This window comes from Cydia splendana, chromosome Z, assembly GCF_910591565.1.
Source record: "Cydia splendana chromosome Z, ilCydSple1.2, whole genome shotgun sequence".
In the NCBI taxonomy this organism is placed as follows: Eukaryota; Metazoa; Arthropoda; class Insecta; order Lepidoptera; family Tortricidae; genus Cydia; species Cydia splendana.
In genome coordinates this window covers 4,505,720-4,528,446 of record NC_085987.1, presented here as the reverse complement: position 1 = coordinate 4,528,446, position 22,727 = coordinate 4,505,720, and the positions used below count along the sequence as shown (strand labels likewise).

General features: G+C 41.5%; 1 protein-coding gene across 2 annotated transcripts in view; it reads right to left on the bottom strand.

Moving 5' to 3' along the window:
• Positions 1-300: 300 nt before the first annotated feature.
• The window catches only part of LOC134804278 (uncharacterized), a 102,289-nt gene continuing 79,862 nt past the window's right edge, over positions 301-22,727 (bottom strand). For both annotated transcript variants that reach the window (XM_063777272.1, XM_063777271.1), the window contains exons 2-4: positions 2,552-2,684; positions 1,851-1,908; positions 301-1,711 (exon numbers count right to left, since the gene is read on the bottom strand). In XM_063777272.1, coding sequence (XP_063633342.1) covers positions 317-1,711; positions 1,851-1,908; positions 2,552-2,684 — 1,586 coding nt within the window. In that variant the 3' untranslated portion in view covers positions 301-316. The remainder of the gene's footprint in view (positions 1,712-1,850; positions 1,909-2,551; positions 2,685-22,727) is intronic.

The following is a 22,727-nucleotide window of genomic DNA, read 5'->3' as shown; positions in this document are numbered from 1 at the left end:
TAATAAATGGAGTTATAATTTCCCAAAGTTATCCTTCAACAAGCTACACGGAGTTAGCGGGAGCAAGACTGAAGTCAAGAAGTTCTATTGAATTCAATTTAAGCTCCTTTCTCAACCGTGAAAAATCATAATCCTTTTTAAACTACACATTTTGACATTGAAATAAACAAATCTGATAATAACAATACATTTTAAACAATCTGGAATCTATGTATAGCATACTATATACTATACAATAAGTCTAGTCTTATTGTACATAGTTAATAGTACACTTATAAAATCTACATAATTACAAAACCGAGTTTCAGAGACTTACTTAAGCGTCTAGACTTTTGGAAACTTTTAGAGAGCGATTGGTGGTCGATTTGTTTTTCTTTGGCTTGGGGTGGGGCTCGAAGTTCTCGTTGGCGATGGTGGTGGGCGGCGTCGAGCTGAACGAGCTCTTGGAGCTGGGCGCCGAGGTGCCCGGCGACACGCCGCTGTCGGTGGACACGGAGGCCGGGCTGGGGCTGTCGCTCACCGTGCTGCTCACGGCCAACTCCTGCCCGCTAACGGCCACGATCTGCCCCACGGGCTTGCCGCGTACCACGCTGATACTCTGCACGGTCTTCTCCGAGTCCTCCTTCTTGTGGTAGCGGGTCAGAGTCCCGGCGGACCCGGCGGAGGTGGCGCGGAACATCGGCACGAACTGCGACTGTGGGTAGTACTGCATCTCCGGCGGGACGACCCCGCCGGCCCACTGCGTGGTCATCACTGGCGGCAGCGGGTTCCAGACCGGAGTGTGCATGTGACCCACGTCGACGTGCCCCCGGTGGGGCGCGCTCTGCGGCCGCGGACCGGGATATCCGTATTGAGCCGCTAATTCCTCCCCTTCGTACATACGAGGAGTGTTCGGTGGGTACTCCCCGCCGGGATACACAGCATGTGGGCTGCGTTGCATGTAGGAACTGAACATTTGTTGCTGGGCTTGCTTCATGGCAACATACTGCTGCAGATGTATGGCGGTCTGCTGCCGTTGCTGCACGATGTCGGGATGAGCTCCCGTCGCGGCGGCATTTCCGTGTATGTAATATATCTGAGACTGGGAGTTTACCTGAGTCATCGTTATTTCCCTGTCGACAGTGCTAACGTCCGGGTCTTGGTATTCTTCGGGAGGCGCGATGAATTTTGTTGGCGACGCCGGCGCGGCCAGCGGGTACGAAACGAGTTGAGCTATATACGGCTGGCTCTTTGAAGAGTGAGCCGGGCTGTGATTTTGGAATGTTGGGTTGTAAGTTATTTGAGAGTCTTTGCTGCAGCCGGCGACAGGTTCATCTTTTCTGTCACCTTTGGGTTTAGGCATGGGGCCGACCTTAGGAGCGCCTCGCCAGCAGGGGCCGGCGCTCTGGGTGCGTTTCATGGGCGACTTGTTGGGGTCCCATTCAGCGGATGTGGACGGCCTAGGCTCGTGAGCCTGTCCACTGTGGGTGCGGCGGGTGGGGGGCGACTCCTGGCGGTGGCACTCCTGGCTGGTGCTGGGGCCGCATTGCCGATCGGAGGCGCGGGAGACAGACCGCGTCATGCGGCGCCGAGCTGCAGGGGTTGGCGGGCTGGGGGTGCACACGGAGGACTGGCCCGACTGGGAGTAGGAGCACCAATGCTCTATGAGTCTGCGTTTACGCTCCTCCTCCTCTTGGATTTCCGTTTCGCTCGACGAGTCATAATCCTTGCCCTGGGGAAGAAATAGACAATTATAACAAGTTCAGTAGGTACCTAATACTTAATTTAGACATGTTTAGGCTAGGTTCTTGTTAAAATTTAAATTCCTTAGATATTATTATTCAAACTACATAGTTATATTATTAACTCACCTGTTCAATCTTTTCATCTAGCATTTTGAAGAAGTTTTGCTGGCTCGCCGACACCTCACTGCAACAAATAGTATTAGTATTACATTTTTAAGATAGTTTGCAATCAAGTGCGCACGTCTTTATTTCCCCTTAGAGTTCTGTGAAAGAGATATTATTGAAAATCTCAAGGACTAAGGCAAGAAACCGGGTTTCATGTTTCGAAACTTTCCAAGCACTTTAATCAGACCTCTTTAAGTTGACTTCACGTTCTAGGACCCTTTAACGGCATTCACTTTACGCGATGAGCACAAGTATTTACGAGAATGGCGTGAAATTATTAAGTGAAAGAATTCTTTGGTCCTAGAGGCATGATCCAGAATTCTTTCTTCTCCACATAACAATTGAAGACGGACTTCCAAGGTAGGTTGGAGCCCTGTGATGGCGAGGTGGATGACCCTAATGTAGATTCCGTGTCTTCGTGAGCTTCTTTTTTTTGGGAGTCATTCTTTTTCATATCCCTACTAATATTCTACTTAAATGTGAAAGTAACTCTGTCTGTCTACCTCTTTACGCTTATACTGAACCGATTAAGATGAAATTTGATATGGCGATTGTTGTAACTCTGAGGAAGGACATAGGAATTTTTTTATCAATCATCATCACCTTCATTCCACGCGGACGAAGTCGTGGGCAGAAGCTAGAGGTAAATAATGTGAACTCACAAAGCGGGCTGGTGCTCCGTGATGGGCAGAACATGCTGCCTAGTATCTGGCTGGTGGTCCTCCGGCTCCGTGTCCTCGGTGGCTTCCGGGCATCCTTCCTCCTCCTCAGACTCGTTTGTCTCGGCAGCACCTCCTGGAACAACGTGATGAAATTAGTTATTTGTCTTCTAGGGTTTTCTAGTGTAAGCTACAGAGGTCACGGACCCTCCTCCATAGAAACTTGTGTGCAGGGGGCCAGGTTTCTCTGCAGCTTACTATATACGTCGTACATGAAACTTATCGCTGTCGAGACGCCGTTGTTACGGTGCCATATCATGTGATTAACTGACAGAGAACCCGCCTAGCGTGTCGCTGGCAGTGAATGTGTTAAATATGATCACAGTGTAAAGGATGACTCACGTTAGACCGGGCCGTGTCCGAGCCGAGGCTTCCGGAGCTTCGTTTACTATGGAAAGCACCACGTGATCACCGAACAGCCGTCATAGAAAATGACATGTAGGACACCCCGGTCCGGGCACGGCCCGGTCTAGCGTGAGTCATCCCTAAAGGGGCCCACTGATTAACAGTCCGCCGCACGGTATCGGCCTGTCAGTTGTTCGGAACTGTCAAAATTTTGTTCTAACTGACAGGCCGATACCGTCCGGCGGACTGTTAATCAGTGGGCCCCTTAACGGTTGATGAGTTGCTCAAGAGTGTGTCAATGTCTACCTACATAATAAATTGTAACCTATAGACATCTAGCAAGGGACACGACGTGCCGGTTAAGATCAGTTTGTAGGTCAGTAGCTTTATACAATGCAATAGGGTGAGAAAGGATTAAAAATATATTCCCTGTGCGTTATGCAAAAAATCTCCAAAAAACATCCCTAGACGATATTATGAGCATGTTACGAGAAAAGTATACAGCTATCCTATTAACCTGCGGGCTCAGCACGGTTCCATTTTTATCGACTATCACTATGCGCGTCCCTTTCGCACTTACATACTTGTTAGAACGTGACAGGCATGGTGACAAGGGATAAAAACGCGACCGTGCTAAGCCGCTTGGTGATCTTTAAATAGTCATCATCATCATCATCATTCTAGCCTTCAGTCGCCCACTGCTGAGCATAGGCCTCTCTTCGTGTACGCCACTTATCCCGGTCCTGGGCTAGTCTTATCCAAAAGTGCCCCGCGATTTTCCGAATGTCATCCACCCAACGAGCTAGCGGACGCCAGGCGCTTCTTTCATCCGAAAGCGGCCACCAATCCGTCAACATTTTGGTCCACCTGCCATCACTCTGCCTAGCAACATGTCCCGCCCAACTCCATTTAAGCTTGGAGATGACGTCACCCACGTCTCGTACCTTGGTGCGGCGTCGGATTTCGACATTCCTCACTCGGTCTTGCAGTTTAATGCCGAGCATGGTGCGCTCCATGGCTCTTTGTGCTACTCGTATTTTATGCACAGCCCCCTTAGTGAGCGTCCATGTCTCGGCACCGTATGTCATGGTGGGCAGGACACATTGATTAAAGAGGCGAGTTTTCAGGCATTGTGGAAAGTTATCAGATTTGAGGATGTCCGCAAGTTTGTTGAATGCCGCCCAACCCAACTGGATTCTTCTGGAGATCTCCTTTTCCTGTTGTTTTTTGTCGAAAGATAGAATATGTCCAAGATACACGTATTGCTCGACCACCTCCAGCTCTTCGGCTCCCACCGTTATGGTGAGATTCGAAAAGCCAGTGATGTTCGTCATAACTTTGGTCTTGGACATATTCATCTTAAGACCTACCTTTATAGAAGCATGGTATAGTCCTTGAATCATGCTTTGGAGATCATCCAGGGACTCGGCAAACAAAACAATATCGTCGGCGAATCTCAAGTGCGACAAAAAGACACCATGGATATTAATACCGGTCTTGTGCCATGCAAGCGTTTTTATGACGTCTTCTAGTACCGCCGTAAAAAGCTTGGGTGAAATGGTGTCTCCTTGTCGCACGCCCCTTTTAATGGAAATCGGGTCACTTGTCTTATGAAGACGAACTTGCATGGTTGCCGAGCCGTACAGCTCCCGAAGCAAATCAACATAGCGCGCATCTATTGAACAGCGATGAAGAGCGTCAAACACGGCCCAATGCTCGACACTGTCAAAGGCCTTCTCATAATCGACGAAGGCCATGCACAAGGGCCGGTTGTATTCGTGACATTTCTCCATCAGCTGTTTTACCGCGTGAAGGTGATCAACCGTAGAAAATCCGCTTCGGAAGCCGGCCTGCTCGGGAGGCTGGCATTCGTCAAGGTTACGAGTGATGCGGTTGCAAAGGACTTTGGAAAAAAGCTTGTAAGTATGTGAAAAAAAAAGCTTGTAAGTGTGTCCTCTCCTTGCTCTCCTCATTTATGTCCAACAGGATCCAAGTGGTGGTGGGCGAGGGGGGACGTGTCACCTCCACGGAGCTGGAGAATGTCCTCGGGGTACCCCAGGGATCGTGTCTGTCGAATACGCTCTTCAGCCTCTTACTGAACGACCTTCCCGCGTCCATTAGAGGCGCCGAAATTTATATGTACGCAGATGATGTGGCTGCGGTAATTGAGGCTCCTTCGGACGCTATGCTCGAAACTAAAGTTAACCAAGTAGTCCATAAGCTCGAGGAGTGGTTTGCGTCGAACGGCCTCGCATTGAACAGGGACAAAACTTGTTTCCTGACATTCGATTTGAACGGTAAAGCTCAAAAGTCTCTCAATGTGAAGGCTGGCGACACGTTATTACAACAAGTACGGTCGACAAAGCTGCTGGGTTTTCTAGTCGATTCCTCTCTCACCTGGGACGGGCACATCGATGAGCTAAGCTCGAAACTTGGGCGGGCGTGTTTCGCATTGGGTAGGCTGGCCAACACCGCGTCACTGAACGTAGTGCGCTCCTGCTATTTTGCGACAGTGCATAGTCTACTCACATACGGTGCCGAGGTGTGGGCCCGCGCGGCTGATTCTCTGCGCATATTTCGAATGCAAAAGAAAGCATTACGTGCCATTATTAAAGCACCAACTGACACCTCATGCAGGAACCTCTTCGAGGACCTAGGGGTCTTGACATTGCCAGGCGAACTTGTGTACCAGGTGGCGCTATTCACTCACACTAACTTACACTTGTTCAAGAAGCGCGGCACGAATGAGGGTCATGCGCTCCGTAGCAATAAATATAGTTACCGTCTTGTCACACCAAAACACAAGCTTTCGAAGTCAGAGCGTTCTCCATACATTATGGGTCCGTCCGTTTATAACAGACTACCCGCAGCGGTCAGAGATGCAGCCTCCACCGATGTATTTAAATGTAGACTGCGAAAGTGGCTACTAACCTTATCTTTGTATGACGTCGAGGAGTTTTTTTAAATTACCGTATACATAGGTAATAGGTTATAGGTTATAACTTATTAATACTCATACGTTGTATTAACATACACTTAATGTAATTATTGTTTTTATACGAAATGTAAATGATTAATTAATATAAATTAAATCTGAACTATATGAAATGATATACTGCGACATTGAAATTGTACCTATTTAGACATTTTGACCTGTAACTTTGGTGTTATTAATAAATATTTGTATTTGTATTTGTATTTGTATTTGAAAGGAGGCTTATAGGGCGATAGTTAGCGAGTTTTGAAATGTCTCCTTTTTTGTGTATGACTGTGACGATGGCAGTTTTCCAAGACTCTGGAGTTCGAGTATCCTGTATGACCTGGTTAAAGAGTTTTGCGAGAATATTAAGGGCAGGCTCGCCACCAGCACGTAGTAGATCGGCTGTTATGCCATCTTCACCAGGAGATTTGTCAGCTTTCATATGGTATAAAGCATTTCTAACTTCGCTAACTATTATTGGTGGTATGTTATTGTCTTCTATGTACGGTACGGGTGGTGCTCTTACATCGGTTGTGGTTGACGTTGGCTTTCCGGCATGCGAGGAGTATAGGTTTCTGTAGAAATTTTCAACTATGTTAACAATTTTGTCCCGATCTGTGACTAAATTGTTATCATCGTCTTTAAGTTTCACTATTTCCTTTGTACCTGTTTTTAACTTTCTTCTAAAAACTTTTGGACCTCTGTATTGTTCTATTGTATTTACTATGATTTTAGTGTTGTGTTTCCTTAAGTCTTTTCTAATTGATTTACTTATTATTCTATTTAATCTTTCTATTTCTCTCTGATCTGCTATTGTGATATGTTTCAGTCGCTTTCTTTCTTCCAGTAGTGCCAGCGTCTCGGGTGATAACTTATCTTCCTTCTTTTTTCGTTTGCCGAGGTGCTTTTTCGCCGTATCTGTCATGGTCTTAATCAGCAAATTATTAATGTGGTCAACATCGAGGTTCTCCTCTTCCAGACCGTCGAATTGATTTTGGAGGTCTACGCGGAATTCTTCCTGAAGTAGAGCAGTGTCTTCCTTATAATATCTGATGGAAGTGGAAATCATTCTTGCTCGCTCTTTTTTCAGGTTAAACCTCAATGTTGCCCGCACTAGTCTGTGGTCACTGCCGGTCCTGAAGTTTTTAAGAACGGTTACATCCGTGACTAGATCTTTGCGGGAACTTATAATGTAGTCAACTTCGTTCTTTATCTTTAAATAGTAAATACGACAAAGCGTTAACGCATCAATTTCTCTCTTCTGTCATATCTCTCATTGTGCATTGGAGTAAATTGTCGGCGCCCGGCGCCGCGCCGTGATTACGGCAGGGTTGTCTCGGATTTAGTATCTTCATTGTATGAAAATCTTATTGTACGAAATGTAAAACTAATGTCGTTAAAATATGGATTTATAAAAGTCCATACTTATTAAACATTATTTATTCATTCATAAGGCATTATCTCCAACTCCTACTTGGCACCTTCAAAATGGCTATAAAACGAATAAAGCCCTGCATTGATCATAGACAATTTTTATCATATTTCAGCGATGATTTGGACTAGAAATAAGAAGAAATTCTATTCCTTATCATATCTTACTCGCTTCTGCAATATTTATTCGATTGACAGGGACGCAGGTTACATTTTTTTGATGATCGCGGTAGCCATAGGGCATATGTATTTACGACTCTTACGAGTATGTATGTATGTACCTACCTAGGTACTAATGACCTTAGATAGTAAGACAACACAAGCTCAGTCAAACCATATAACAAATAAACTACGTATTTAAAAGCAAGTCAAACACCAAACGACACGAAGTCCCTAGCTCACCGCAATCTCAAAGTCGACACAAGTTTACGTTTATACGAAGTGACAACCCTGGCTACAAAGGCTTTGCCGACAGAAAGTGATAACTCGAATAGGGCTGATACGTTACGGAGTCAAACGGTTTCGTACAATTTGAACTTTGGAGTAATTTTTAACCCCCGACGCAAACAGTCTTATACGTTTGACGCCAATGTCTGTCTGTGTGTGTCTGTGGCATCTTCTCTGAAACGGATGGACCGATTTCAAACGTTATTTTTACGTGATAGCGTGTTTTCTTGAGGTGGTTTTTAGGTATGATTGATAAAAATCTAGTCAGTTTGAAGCTAGTATTAGCTGTTTATTTGTTAGTTTATTTAAAAAAAGTACAATCAGCGATAAAAGCTTGTGTCAAGAACGAAAATTTCGACAAAAAACTTATATGTATATAATATTTGCAATATGTTTCATGTTGAGGATATTCGATTTCTTTTCGTTTAAAAACCTTCGCCATGACATCCCTAATCTCATCTTTGTTCGTAATTTGCTCTGGGATTTTGAGCCTTCGCTTCTATGTGATAGAGCCGAGTAAAGGGAGTGTACAAAGTTCTGTAAAACATAATTTAGTTTTCAAGTGCAGTCCAGCCTTGATAAGTGCAGGTCTATCGGGTCGATTTATCAGAGGGCCGTTCGACGTGTTGCCTCTCTGTCGCACTTGAACTTCGAACGTAAGTGTGACAGGGAGGCAACACGTCGAAAGTTCTTTAAAGTTATCAGTCAATCAGGCCCCGTAGACAACATGCCAATCGCTATCGCTCCGTAGCGAACGAAACGCAACTGTCACTGTCGCACTAGTATGGAAGAGTGATAGAGAGACACAAAGCGATTCAATGGCGAAGCGCAAGCGATCGTCACCTTGGCTAGGCCGCCAGGTTTGTTTTTAGGATCAAATGTCTATATGAGACCCATTGCATTATAGCAATACAAAAGTCAGAAATTACAGTCAAAGTCTGATGTTCGTACTCTATGCAAGAAATGACCTTTACTAAACGGTTATTAATTGTGACGTCATGAACACGTCGACGGTAGGTACGAGGTAATATGGAAAACAAGAAAATTGCTATTTTGACGGTGAAATATTGTGTTGTTGGATATAGTTGCTATACAACTTATTTTTCACCAAAATTTAAGGAATCTAGTTGTACCATTTATTTTCCATTTTGGAAGTTAAAAAACTTAAATTGTGAAACTAAGGTATTTTTGTATCAATTTCATATACATACCTGCCTATTTTCTTAAGGGGCCCACTGACTAACAGTCGGCCGGGCGGTATCGGCCTGTCAGTTTTTCGGAACTGTCAAAATTTTGTTCTAACTGACAGGCCGATACCGTCCGGCGGACTGTTAATCAGTGGGCCCCTTTAGTGTCCAATCTATTGTGAAAATTTGTCATTGACTGCTTTGTACCATAAATGATGATAGGATACAGATTCTAAAGAAAAAAGGTATTAAGTACTCAGTAGCTATCATGATGATTTTAATTAAATGGTTCATCTAAAATCCAGTGGGTAGAGTTGAATGTTTGCTCTACCACAAACGTTTGAAGTAGCAAAGTAAACTTGCTCGAGAATATATTACGTTCTATCAGAGATAAGCGATTAATGAAGACTCTAATAGTTATTTGTTTCACTCGGGGGCAAAGTTGTTGTTTAACCGCTCTTGCTAATATTGATACCCGAGCAAGCGAAAGATTCCAAAATTGCACCACGAGCGTAGCGAGTGATTCTAAAAATGGAATCTTGAGCTTTGCGAGGGTTTCAAAGCACGAGGGTTAAACAAAATTTGCCCCCGAGTGAAACACAAAATTTTTCACCACACCAACCCGAAGCAAATATTAAATATAAAATATTGACAAACAAAATCAAACCAAATCAAATCCAAATGAATGTTATTAAATATTTATTATCCAAAATCATCATTTAACAGTCAATTCTACCAGGAAACATAAGAAAACAACTCAAAATCTGCATTTGATTACTTTGCCTCACATGTGAATAAAATGCATCTTTGCTATCAGTTTTTGAAGTGCAAAGTAAGCCTTTCCGAGCTGGTGTGGTGAAAATGTCTTAACCCCTTACGCTTACGCATTTAGCCCTCAACTTTCAAGAGTCTAAATTAGTCAGTCAAAAAACGACCTTAAGGCTTAAAATTTAGGGTTGAATTTTATAAATAATGCTGCACTTACCTATCCTCGTAACCCACCCCACCGACCCACCGTCCAAGTTTCCCTATTTTTTTATTTGAACTTTGTTGTATACTAGATTAGGGTGACTTTCGTTTGTCTTAGAAAACAATGAAACAAAAGAAAAGCTATAACTTATGTAGTTTTAGAAACGTTCAAATTAGATTGAAACAGAGTGTAGATTGTAATGCACATGCACGAGGCTATACATAGCTACTTAAGCCGACCACTGACTAACAGTCCGCCGGACGATATCGTCCGGTCAGTTGTTCGGAACTGTCAAATTTTTGTTCTAACTGACAGGCCGATATCGTTCGGCGGCCTGTTAATCAGTGGTCGGCTTTAACTTATATCCTAAGTACATACAGCAACACTAACTGTACATCTGTGGACCTTATTACAAAGGGCCACCGATGTACAGTTAACAGTGTGGATGATGGTACATGACTGACTGCATACATATCTGTAAAAAAAGTGTAACATGGCAAACCTGCATGATGCAGCCACCGCGCGCAATGGCCGGTGGTAAAAAAGCATGGCCTTGTCATATTTTGTCAGTTTTTGTTGGTCATTTTTTCTCGTCAAACTGCAAATGGGTGCGGAGGAGTAGTCCGGGTTAGCCGTTTACCAAAGTCAATTAATTTTTCCTGATTTTCCCTCTCCTGATATGGGGGCACAGGCACAACACCTCTCCTGATATGGGGGCACAGGCACAACACACATCGTTGCCATCGTTGAGTTAGAAATACTCTCGTACAGCACATCCAACACTAGGTATAATACAGAGTGTGTTTTATACAGCTGTAACTGTGCTTTGAGATCAATACGTTGGAGATACGCACAATAGTGTGTGAGAAGTATACTGTTGTAGATCGCGCTGGTGCGTCGATCTCAGTACGATTTCCCGTAATTCCATCAAATGCTGAGTGTCAGGGTGCAAGCGCAGTGCTTACGGCGGGCAGAGATAAGTTTCTGACCAGCAAAAATAACCATTCGAAAATATTAGTGTAAGTTTTTAGTTGTAGTAGTATGGTCAACATACCACTACTAAGTACTACTGGGCGTTGGGGCCAATGAGGGTTATGTGTCTTTCCTGTAGACATCATACAATAAATGGACGTTAAAGCCTTTAGTACTTTATCCTTATAGGTATGTTAAAACATTAGACTTAAAGGATGTATGATGAAAGTCTTACAAATGTGTGTGTGATTACTTAACTGTCTCAACTGTGTGCCATTAACGACCGTCACAAAACTGAAGGTCTATGTCAAACCCGTTGAACTATTATTACTACCGTATAGAACCGGCACAGAGAACCAGTACTTTGTGCCATGAGTTGTTGTTGTTTTGACAACAAACCATAGAAGCGGAGCGTGAATAACACGACCTAAACGCGTAAGCGCCATGAATTTTACGGCGCTTACGATGTTTTGGTCGTGTGGTACACGTTGCCATTGCGACAATTTCATTGTTTGGTATGGCTGGTATGGCTTCTTTATTAGTAATAATAACTCAATGCTAAATAATGGTGTAATGTCCACAGAAAAGGTGCCAGTTTCCCCGACCTCTATAAAGGATGACTCACTCTCCCGGGCCGGGGCCGGGCCGGAGATTCCGGAGCTTCGTTTTCTATGGAAAGCATCACCGATCAGCCGTCATAGAAAATGACATGTCGGACGTCTCGGCCCGGTCTAGCGTGAGTCATCCTTAACACTATCATTAAAAGATATTGCAACTTTCTTTAATAACTAATAGCTTTGACTCCACTTCGATGCGATGTTATTGAAACGAGGTGTATTATTAATGTCGCCTGCAACTTATAAAATATGCAAGAAGAGATCAAGCAGGTAGTAGTTAGAGTTGGTCGACTGTCGACAGATCGATACCACGCTTTGATCTTTATGTTCTGTTGACAATGGCTTTTGTAGGTACCTACATAATTTTGTTTACCTTGCCGTGATAATATACCTAAGTAAATTTAATGTCTAAAAAATTAATTCTAACAATTATCATAAAACCTCTATGATGCGTGCAAAAATCGCAAATGGCGGCCAGCATAAAGGTAGAGTTAGAACAAGAACAGTCTGGGCTATAACCGCGAAAATCGAAGTTCGCAAATTGCGGGCATTTTTCTCTTCACTCTAATTACGCCTTCATTGGAGTGAAAGAGAAAGATCCGAAGAAGCGCCGCCTTTAATTTGTTATTTTTGTCTTGGTTTCCGATACCGATTGTAAAGTCAGACGCCTGAAGCCTTCCGTTTGACGGAAACAGTTTTAGTTGATCTTTTTTTCACAGATCACGTTGAAATAGATCCCACATCATGATTATCATGAAATAATTTGAGAAGAGAAAACAGTTTATATATAGATAAAGCACACATTGCAGAATATTGATATGGTTATTTGCTAAACTTCATGCGCTAAGCAAATAATATAGGTATTATTATTAATTATTACCTTATAAACTGAAATAAATGTCATATACCAAGAAAAACTGACCAAGGCCTCCCGTGGCCCAGGCTGGAATAGCAGAGGACGCTGGTTCGTTTCCAGCCTGGGCCACTGGAGGCCTTGGTCACTTTTTCTCTCCTTTTTCTTAGTATATGACATTTATTTCAGTTTATTATTTATATAGTAGTGTTTCTACTTGAATAAAAAGAAATTAAATTATATTCTGAAAATAATTTAATTTGTTCTTGCTCCTTATGTATGAGTATAACCTATCTATAGTTATATAATATTATTTATTTGGCTCACCTAGCGGTGTCTACACTGTGGTGTTCAGTGGCGCATAGGCTTCGTTTCCACGGCGGAAATAGTTTAGTTGCGCTTTTTCTTTCTACTCTTGCTATTTGTGGCATTCTGTACCATTCTGAGGTGAATGGATTGAACGAGGCCGGTACTAGTATTGAAAAAAAAAACGAATGAATGGTTTGCTTTGTAGTACACGACGGGTTAGTTATAGATGAGAGAATCTGCCCCTCTCCAAAAGTCATCCGATGTCGATCGAACAATGTGAAAACCCTCTTACAGTGAAATGAGTTTGAATGTACCTTTTCGCGCGCATATCTAATATTTTAGCGTGACAAACAAAGAAAGTATATACAGAGTATCAGTACACTTGTGCTGTAAGCATTGTGAGCGTTGTGGTCCAGTCGCTATCATAATTATACAGGGTGGGAAGATAAGTCGGGCCCTGGAGAGAAACTACCTTAAATCCTTAAGCTGGCTCGTTTTACTTAAAGGAGAAATGTCTCCTAAAAGGAATGCCTTTATTTTTAAAAAGAAACAAAACTGCATCAAAGATTTTTCTTTTTTTTCTTCAATTTGGCTTGTCTAAAAAAATCTTGAGTATCTAAATATTCGATTTTATGGATATTTTGTACGACAGACGAGTGTATGACCTAATGTTTCTTAGAGAAATGTTATCGTTAACATTAACTGTATCGACTATTAGAATAAAATTGCGAGTGTTTATTTTTTGGAATTTTTAGTTGGTTCGAGTCCCGGGCGAGGTAAGCGAGTTTTAGAAAATCTTTAAATGCAGTTTGTTCCTTTTTTTAAATAAAGGAATGTCTCCTTTAAGTAAAATGAGCAAGCTTAAGGATTTAAGGTAGTTTCCCTCCAGGGCCCGACTTATCTTTCCACACTGTATATCAAAGCGGCCAAATATATATGTTCATGTTCAGATATTTTTGACAACTACGGCCGCTCCAATATATCTGATGGCGACTGTACGAGTTTGTATTGTACAAATACACCGAAGGGACACATCTACATTCTCTAACGTCTGCACAAACCCTATCGTTTTGACAATTTCGACGGCCAATAGGGCTTCAAAATCATGTTGCAATTTTCATCATCATCATCGGTGTTGCTCGAAGCTTGTAGTATTTTTCTGACGCATAATAGTTATAACCATAACGACACGGTCACCCTGTCAAACCGCTTCGGCCTCTGTTTTGCGCCGTCGGTGTGGACTTGACATGTAACGTATGTCCACTTAACAACCAATTGTAAAATGCACTTTAACACATTAGTGTTAGGGTATAAAATTAAACGAGTCGTTGTGAAGCATTAAAGCGGCAGTTTCGTCCATCGTATGTTCATTAGACAAGTAGTTGTAATATGTGCTTTAAGATACAAGAATTAAGGTATAAATTGGAATGAGTGGTTGTTAAGTAGTAAAGCGGCCGTTTCACGACCGGACAGATTGATGGCGTCTGTTCTCTGTGCGCGTGGGCAGGATTGTTTGAAGGGACTGTTTGGATTTGTAGGGTTGCTAAGAGCTAGGAAAAGTGATAATATATATTATGTTATAATTATGCTAATTTCGGAAAATATAATATCGGTGTAATTTCTTCCATTATAATGCGAGTTGTGTCCAAAGATTCTGCCGCGAAAATCGAAATTTATCTGCCTCTCTATCGTTTGAATATATGCACAGGGTTGGGCAAAATACTGGCTTCCACGTATTTCAAATACAAATTACAAAATACATTTTTAAAAGTATTTGAAATACCAAATACAAATTACTTTGGTGACGGGTATTTGAAATACAAAATACAAATTACAGTGTTTAAAATAATGTATTTCAAATACAAAATACAAAATACCTTTCAATTTTTTTGTTTAATCATTTAGTTTTTTTTAACGAATATCCTTTCCTAAAAACTTATAGGGTCATTGCGCTAGTTTTCGTCCACTTGACGAAATTTGAATATAAACCTACATTGCTGCACAAATTTGGACTGATTTCAATCCTTATGTCGAAACAATATATATATCTGTCTACATATCAAAATTATGGACCAGACCAGGACTGGTCCATAAATTCAAAGTCGCTCAGCGAGCTATGGAAAGGGCTATGCTCGGAGTCTCTCTGAGGGATCGTATTCGAAATGAAGTTATCCGTCAGAGAACTAAAGTCGTCGACATAGCCCACCGGATTAGCAAGCTGAAGTGGCAGTGGGCCGGTCATATTAGCCGTAGAACCGATAACCGTTGGGGTAGACGAGTTCTCGAGTGGAGACCGCGCATCGGCAAACGTAGCGTAGGACGCCCTAAGACTAGATGGAGCGATGACCTTCGCAAGGCGGCTGGCAAGAGCTGGTTCAGAGTTGCCGCAAATCGTGCTCAATGGCGTGCAATAGGAGAGGCCTATGTCCAGCAGTGGACGAGAGCAGGCTGATGATGATGATGATGATAATCATCATCATCATCATCATCATCATCTCAGCCATAAGACGTCCACTGCTGAACATAGGCCTCCCCCTTGGACCTCCATACGTGCCGGTTGGAAGCGACCCGCATCCAGCGCCTTCCGGCGACCTTAACAAGATCGTCTGTCCATCTTGTGGGTGGACGTCCTACGCTGCGCTTGCTAGTCCGTGGTCTCCACTCGAGCACTTTTCGACCCCATCGGCCATCTTCTCTGCGTGCAATGTGGCCTGCCCATTGCCACTTCAGCATGCTAATCCGGTGGGCTATGTCGGTGACTTTAGTTCGTCTACGGATCTCCTCATTTCTGATTCGATCACGTAGAGAAACTCCGAGCATAGCCCTCTCCATAGCTCGTTGAGCGACTTTGAGTTTTGAGATGAGGCCGATAGTGAAAGACCACGTTTCGGAGCCGTAAGTCATCACTGGTAACACACATTGATTAAAGACTTTCGTCTTGAGGCACTGAGGTATGTCGGACGAAAAGACATTACGTAGTTTCCCGAACGCCGAGTTGGATTCGGCGGTTGACCTCTTTCTCGAAGTTGGACCTACCTAATTGGACTACTTGTCCTAGGTAGATGTACGAGTCAACAACTTCGAGTACCGAGTTCCCAACAGAGACTGGGATGGGCACAACATTGGCATTTGACATAAGTTTCGTCTTGTCCATGTTCATTTTCAAGCCCACCCGTTGTGAAACTCGGTTGAGGTCATCGAGCATCATGCTGAGTTCCTCCATCGACTTTGCCATGACTACGATGATGATGATATCAAAATTATATTTCGCAAGTAGTAAATTAAAAATGAAATATATTATTTGCTAATCCGTCAAGTAGTCTAAAACTAGAGCATGGACGGAAACTACTGCAATGACCCTATACCCTGGCTGTTGACGAAAAGTTCCGCGCAGATTAGCTCGCGCATTGTATTTGCCCTCGTACAAGTCGTACATTATATTTAAATAAACGTTCCATTTTAGGATTATAGAATTTAATTAAATGTATTTTGTAGAAATGTATTTTGATGCTTGAAGTATTTGAAATACAAAATACAAAATACATGTGAGTTCAGTATTTGAAATACCAAATACAAAATACTTTTCCAGGTAGTATTTGAAATAGAAATACAAAATACAAAAATGTATTTCAAATACGTATTTCAAATACATGTAATTGAAATACTGCCCAACCCTGTATATGCAAAAGTGATAGAGAGGCAGATAACGAAAATTCGATTTTCCGTTGTCGCGGTAGGCCCTCAGGACAATTTGTTGTATGTTTTCGATTTTTGCGGTGAAACATTCAGTATAAGCAAGAGCGTTTTCACAGTGTCCGATCTGATATATCCTGCTACGCCTGCTACGGTATGCGGAGTAACGATGTACAACTGAAAATTAATGAAAATTAGACATGTTTTCGTGATTTTAATCTATCGAGCCAACTTTTAAGGTTTTGCTTGGAGTCTGTCCTTGCCAATATAGTCTACTTTTTGTGTGAATATTTTAGTTTTTATTAGCATATTTTTGTGACCCACTGCTGGACAACGGTCTCTCCCTAACTCCCGATTTCGTGTTTCCTCCGGCCAGTTGTAAAGGAATGTGTCAAAGTCGCCTCACCATCTCCTAGGCCTAACACACCCACGCTTCTCTACCGGCATCCACTTGGTGGCTATGTTAGCCCACCTATCCGGATGCATGCGATAGACGTGACGGGCCTAGTTCCATTTGAGCCTGGCGGTGTTTTTGCCAACGTATACTTAAAAACTACAATTTTGCGTTAGCTCCTCTGAACTCTCTTAAATCGTGCTGCCAACCCTGCCCGAGGCGTTTCACGGTGCGGTGGCTCGCACCTATTTGTATTAAACTTTCTTGTTACTTTCGATTAAAGCGAATTTTACACAAAATAGCTTAAAGAAACAATTAACCACCTTGATACTGCACGTTATTAACTTAGCACGAAGGTTGAAAACAGTTTGTCCGTGTTGATGCATCCTTCTGATCCATTTAATAAATAGGTATAGCTACTGATAAGTTTTTCTTAATCAGCAGTTTGAAATAAAACGCTTGAGTTTAGAAGGTCGTTTAGTTTATTCAAGGGGTGGAAACGTAGATGTAACAAGAATTTATATCCACTGATTCTTGGTCATACATACGAGTATAGGTAAGATTTTAATTTGGTTTCTCTCTGCCGGCACATATCGGTTTACTTAAAAAGCGGTGTTGGCGTATAGGATGGAACAGAGTAAGGATAACTCACGTCACGTTAGACCGGGCCGTGTCCGAACCGGAGCTTCCGGCGCATCGTTTTCTATGGAAAGCATCACGTGATCACCTGTCATGTCATAGAAAAGTAAGCGCCGGAAGCTCCGGCCCGGACACGGGCCGGTCTAACGTGAGTCATCCTTTAACTGGACTGAAAGGAAGACGAACGAAGAGGTTCTGAGTATCGTAGGAGAAAAGCGGAATACTATTAAATAGCTACCTACCATAAGGAATAGGAGAGGCAATTGTATATGTTAGGACACCTGATACGGCACGACAATTTTTTCCAAAACATCCTGGAAGGCTGGATTAAAAAGATGAGAGGCCGGGGAAAGCCTATTACACATCTCAGCCAAGTAAAACATAATGCGTCGTATGAGAAAATTAAAGGAAGGAAGAAAAGATTGGCGAATAGGTACTCCACCGACAAGAGCAAACCTCTTAATTTATGGTGATGATGATGAATTTTTGTTGAATTTACTGATGGGACTAAGTAAATTTGTGTACCTAAGATTATCTCATAATACTTATAAGTAATTACAATGCCACCTTATAATGCCGGAAATTGTAAGCCCTTTGCCCGCCAAAGCCGTCAACACAGCCGCGGAATTTAATATATAGACCTTCATTAGTTCCAATAACGTTTACGATGGGGTGTGAAATAGCCGTGGGTTTCAAAGGTTTAACAAGATATAAGTATTATATGTTACTTTAAGAAATATTATGTGGAAATCATATTACCAGCCCACGCGCAAGTCGCCTCCTTTGAAGCCTTTACAGACATACTTACAGCTTAGAACAGACTGCGTACTTAGAAATCCTGCTGGGATTTCAATTAGGTTACAGATTCCATTTAAGTCTGGTTCTTATTCGTAGTAGTGCACTGCCTTATGGGAATAGGCATAGTACTATAAATAGCGTCATATAAGGCAGAAACAATAAAACCTAACATTACATAATATTTCTCGTCGGAGTTTGGGCAAAGATTAAAGGATGAGTCTCGCTAGAATGGTCCTTGCCGAAGCTTCCGACACCTCGTTTTCTATGACGGGTGATCGGTGATCACGTGATGCTTCCTTTAGAAAACGACGTGTCCGGACCGGACGGCTCGTCCCGGATCCGGGCGCTAACGTCCCAACTAACATTAGGCGCTAAATTTAAGGGTTACAAGAGATTTATATAAGCGCCTATTTACTCTTTAGGTGTTGTTAGTACTCTAAAAATAGGAGTTATTGCCGGCTATAACCCCGTTTTAACCCCGGATTGGGCACAAATTTTATCACCGTAAGATTTATAACAGTGCTACAGTAAGGTTAGGGGATAAAAAAAGAGACATAAGAGCGGTATAGTGGAGCTACAATAGTGTTAATTAATTATTTAGGAGCTAGATGGGTTGCATATAGGTGACTACAAACTGTTGTAGTAGAAGAGCGCTAAAGTAGTGCTGTAATAGCGTTGATTAACAACTTAGGATTTAAAAGGGTGCCAAATAAGCGACTACTAACTGTTTGAGTAGTAGTGTAGAGCTATATAGATGATACTTTCAGCTTTAGATAGTATATTAGCATTTAAAGTCAATATTTGTAACACTCAAGAAGGTAATTGCACATTTTTTCCTTAGCCCTGACTGCTTTGGTTGCAGATGTTTCCATTTTGTATTATTATTTGTAAGCTTGCACTGTGACAGCTTGAAGTGAAATGTAATGGCGGATAAATAAAAGCAAATAATTATTTTAGTTCACCGATGCCGGTGTTATCTGCGGATTTATGATGGCGAAATTAATTACACTGTCAATAACTATATGTATTACTAACAAAATTTTAAAGGGCCTCTGATCCTTTGCATATTTATCTGAATATAATATTTTTTAAATTGTGGTCCACCGTATTTAATTTTCGCAAAATTACACAATATACGTGAAGTCCGGTTTTAAATACAACAATACTAACATTATGTCTATATTGAGTAAAATTATCGATTTTTATTAAGTATTTACGTTCTAATTAACAGTTTTTGTTTTGCTTATTGATTCATCGGTCATATTAACATGGCGCTATAGGCTTAGGTTGTAAGTAAGACTCTAATAACACTATAAGATATACTAAGGTATTGAATAACGCCCGTCTGCGACTACATGATCTATAAAAGTGACTCATAACTTCTCTTTTCGACTGTAAGTGAGACAAGAGAGTTAAGAAGCGATTGCGAGTAACGGAGCTATAAAAGAGTTTTTATCGCCTGTTTAGAACCTTAAGTGAAAATTGCAGCTGCTTATTACTCATATAGATGTTAAGGTGGTAGAACTCACTTTGAGCTATAACACTAGCTGCTTAAGATCCATTATAGCGGCCAAAACGGCTACTGTGGATCTTAAAGCTATACATGGACTTCTTAAAGACCTTGATGTCACCAGAGCCTGTAAGCTTAGAGTATATAGCTATTCTCCAGCCGTTATATGTCTTTAGGTGATAAAATAAGTGCTAAGTGTCGCCTAATTGTTTGTTGGGGTGAGTCATCTTTAATTTGAAAACTACGTTTAACTAAGTTAAACTAATAGCCTCATTTTTTAAAAGATAAGGGGACATATTATTAGTACGTTTCTTAAAAATGGCTGCCATAAGATTTAAAACTGTTGACATACTATCGCATTATAATGATCACAAGGAAATGTTTTAAAACACTGTTGTTCTGTGTTCATCCACGTAGACTAGTAGATATTATGGATCCCTTAATTATATGACTTAAGTACTTTAAAATCTAAAAACGTATACATTGACATACTTAGAATTAGGTACTTCTTGACTTCCCTACGTTATTAGTATAAATATAAAAACATGAAAATGTTTTATACAACCGGACCTATTTAAAAGGCTCGTTGTTAAAAAAAAACTGAAAAAGATCATTTGCATCACACATGATAAGGTCGGGTTGTGATTCAGGGACGCATATAACGAAAAATTTGGCCGATTAGGTGCCCATTAGACTGACCAAGGTCGAGGGTGCCTATAGCTGACCCGAGCAATGAATGTAGCCAATTTTGTACTTTATTTTAGTGGGCCCATGTTTTTTATAATGTGTTTATGTGTATTTTGTGTTTTTATATTTTACTTTTATTATCATATTATACCTAAACGACCTAGCTTAAGAAGGAAAATAAATAAAGATAATATTTTTTTTATGGCAAGGGGTAAAATAACCCAGGTTAAAGCTTATTAAGACAGAGTGAACATTTTTATTTTACATTAAGTATGTGCGTTTTCCACAGCATTTGACTTTTCTGTGCTCTGCGCTGTACAATATGTATCGAAGTAATATCGTCTTCTCAAACTCTATATTACAAAGTGCATTTAAGCTGTTTTCCAATGCAGGGGGTAGATTCGATCCGCCTACGTCCCGCCTACGTATTTAATATGAGCTTTTCGGATTGAAACCAACCGAGTGTCATCTGGAAATCTTTTCTTAGATATTCTACTACGATGAGAAATTCAATCTTATTGATTTGTAAACAAAGTGAAGGTGACACCTGGCTGGGTAAAAACTGTACATCGGTGGACCTTATTACAAAAGGCTTAAGGTCCACCTATGTACAGTTAACAGTGTGGGCGATAGTACAATTCATATGCACGTTAAATGCTTACATTATCGTTTAGAAGCTATGGAAAAGCTATGGAAAGGCTCTTCGGGCCCAGTAATGGCCGTTATATTATTTTTAAAACGTGAAGGGTATGCTGACTGATGTTATCTCAATACAATGTTGTGCGATTTGGCATTTTAAGGTTATAAATTATATGGAGATGACACCTGTCACCGTATCTACTGAGTTGGGAAAAAAAGTACCCGAATCGTTGACTATATTGCTCATAATAAAGATACGTCCCATTACACATAATGACACGTTAATTTGCATCATTTTACCAAAGACATATGTAACTCCGTATAAGATGAATACAGTCTAAGAAAAAAACGTGCTTCGGAAATCAAGAAAAAGTCATTCTCGGATAGATGGCGCGGCGCACACACCTTTGGCCTATGGTCGGCTAGATGGCGTTGACGACACCGATTCATATTTAACAATTTTAACACACAGGTACCAGTGAATGAACATGGGTCAAAATGATATAAATATAATAAAACCATTTATACATATATATAAATTTTTTCGATAGTTTTATACGTTTTCATTTTGAGTTGTAGTCGTGTGTCGATAGATGGCAGTAAATTGACTGTGACTACATAATTTACTATGACAGGACCCCTCTATACTATCTATTCTCCTTGATTTTACTAAAAAAATCGCGATGAAATCGTACCTACTTTTTGTGGAATGATCCTCGTACTTTTTACGCAAATGTTCGCCAATGTAGTATTTCCGTAACACAAATGTTGACTTCCATTTTTTATTCAAACGACCTTTGAGTTGGGTTCGGGACAATGTTACGCATTTAGATTTTTCACATGTGTATTATAAAAGGCTTTGAAGAAAAAGGATGAGTGCGTAGCCAACATGCCAATCGCTTACGCTCCGTAGCGAATGAAACGCAACTGTGACATACGGAAGAGTGATAGAGAGACACAAAGCGCTTCATTGTCATAGGCCATAGCGAAAGCGATTTCCACCTTGGCTAAATGGGTAGACCGGAAGATGTGCAACTTGCGGAACATTTTGATAAAATCAGGAAAATTACAGTACCTAAACGTCAATTCACTCTTTTTATTTATAAATATCAGCACATATCAGTTAACAAATCGTAGGCGAACCGACTGCAGCCACTGACAGCATGGACGTAGGCAGATACAGGCAGGGGGGGGCGGCTGCCCCCCCCCCCCCACTCCTTCCCTGGAGCTCAAATTTTACATAAAATGAATGCCCCTCTGTGGCCTCTGCCCCCCCCCCCCCAGGCCTATCAACTCGCCACCCCCTAGTTCACTGCCTGGCTACGCCCTTGACTGACAGCATATTTTTATTTAATATAATAGAAAACAATTTTTTTGGACAGCCATCTGATCTATTTCATATACTTAACAGTCCGAAATAGAAATGCAATATCAATTACAAATATGGGAGTCAAACGGGGCCCGGAATACTCGTAACATAATGGCGTGCAAATTTAATGAACACAGAAATAGGACGCATTATAGTTGACTAATTTGCGCAGTGAAATTTAGACATCCAGAATTCGTGTGCTATGAAATTTACAAAAGAGATTTACTAAGGGCCACTAACGGCCACTTGCACCATCCCACTAACCCGGGGGTAAACGGG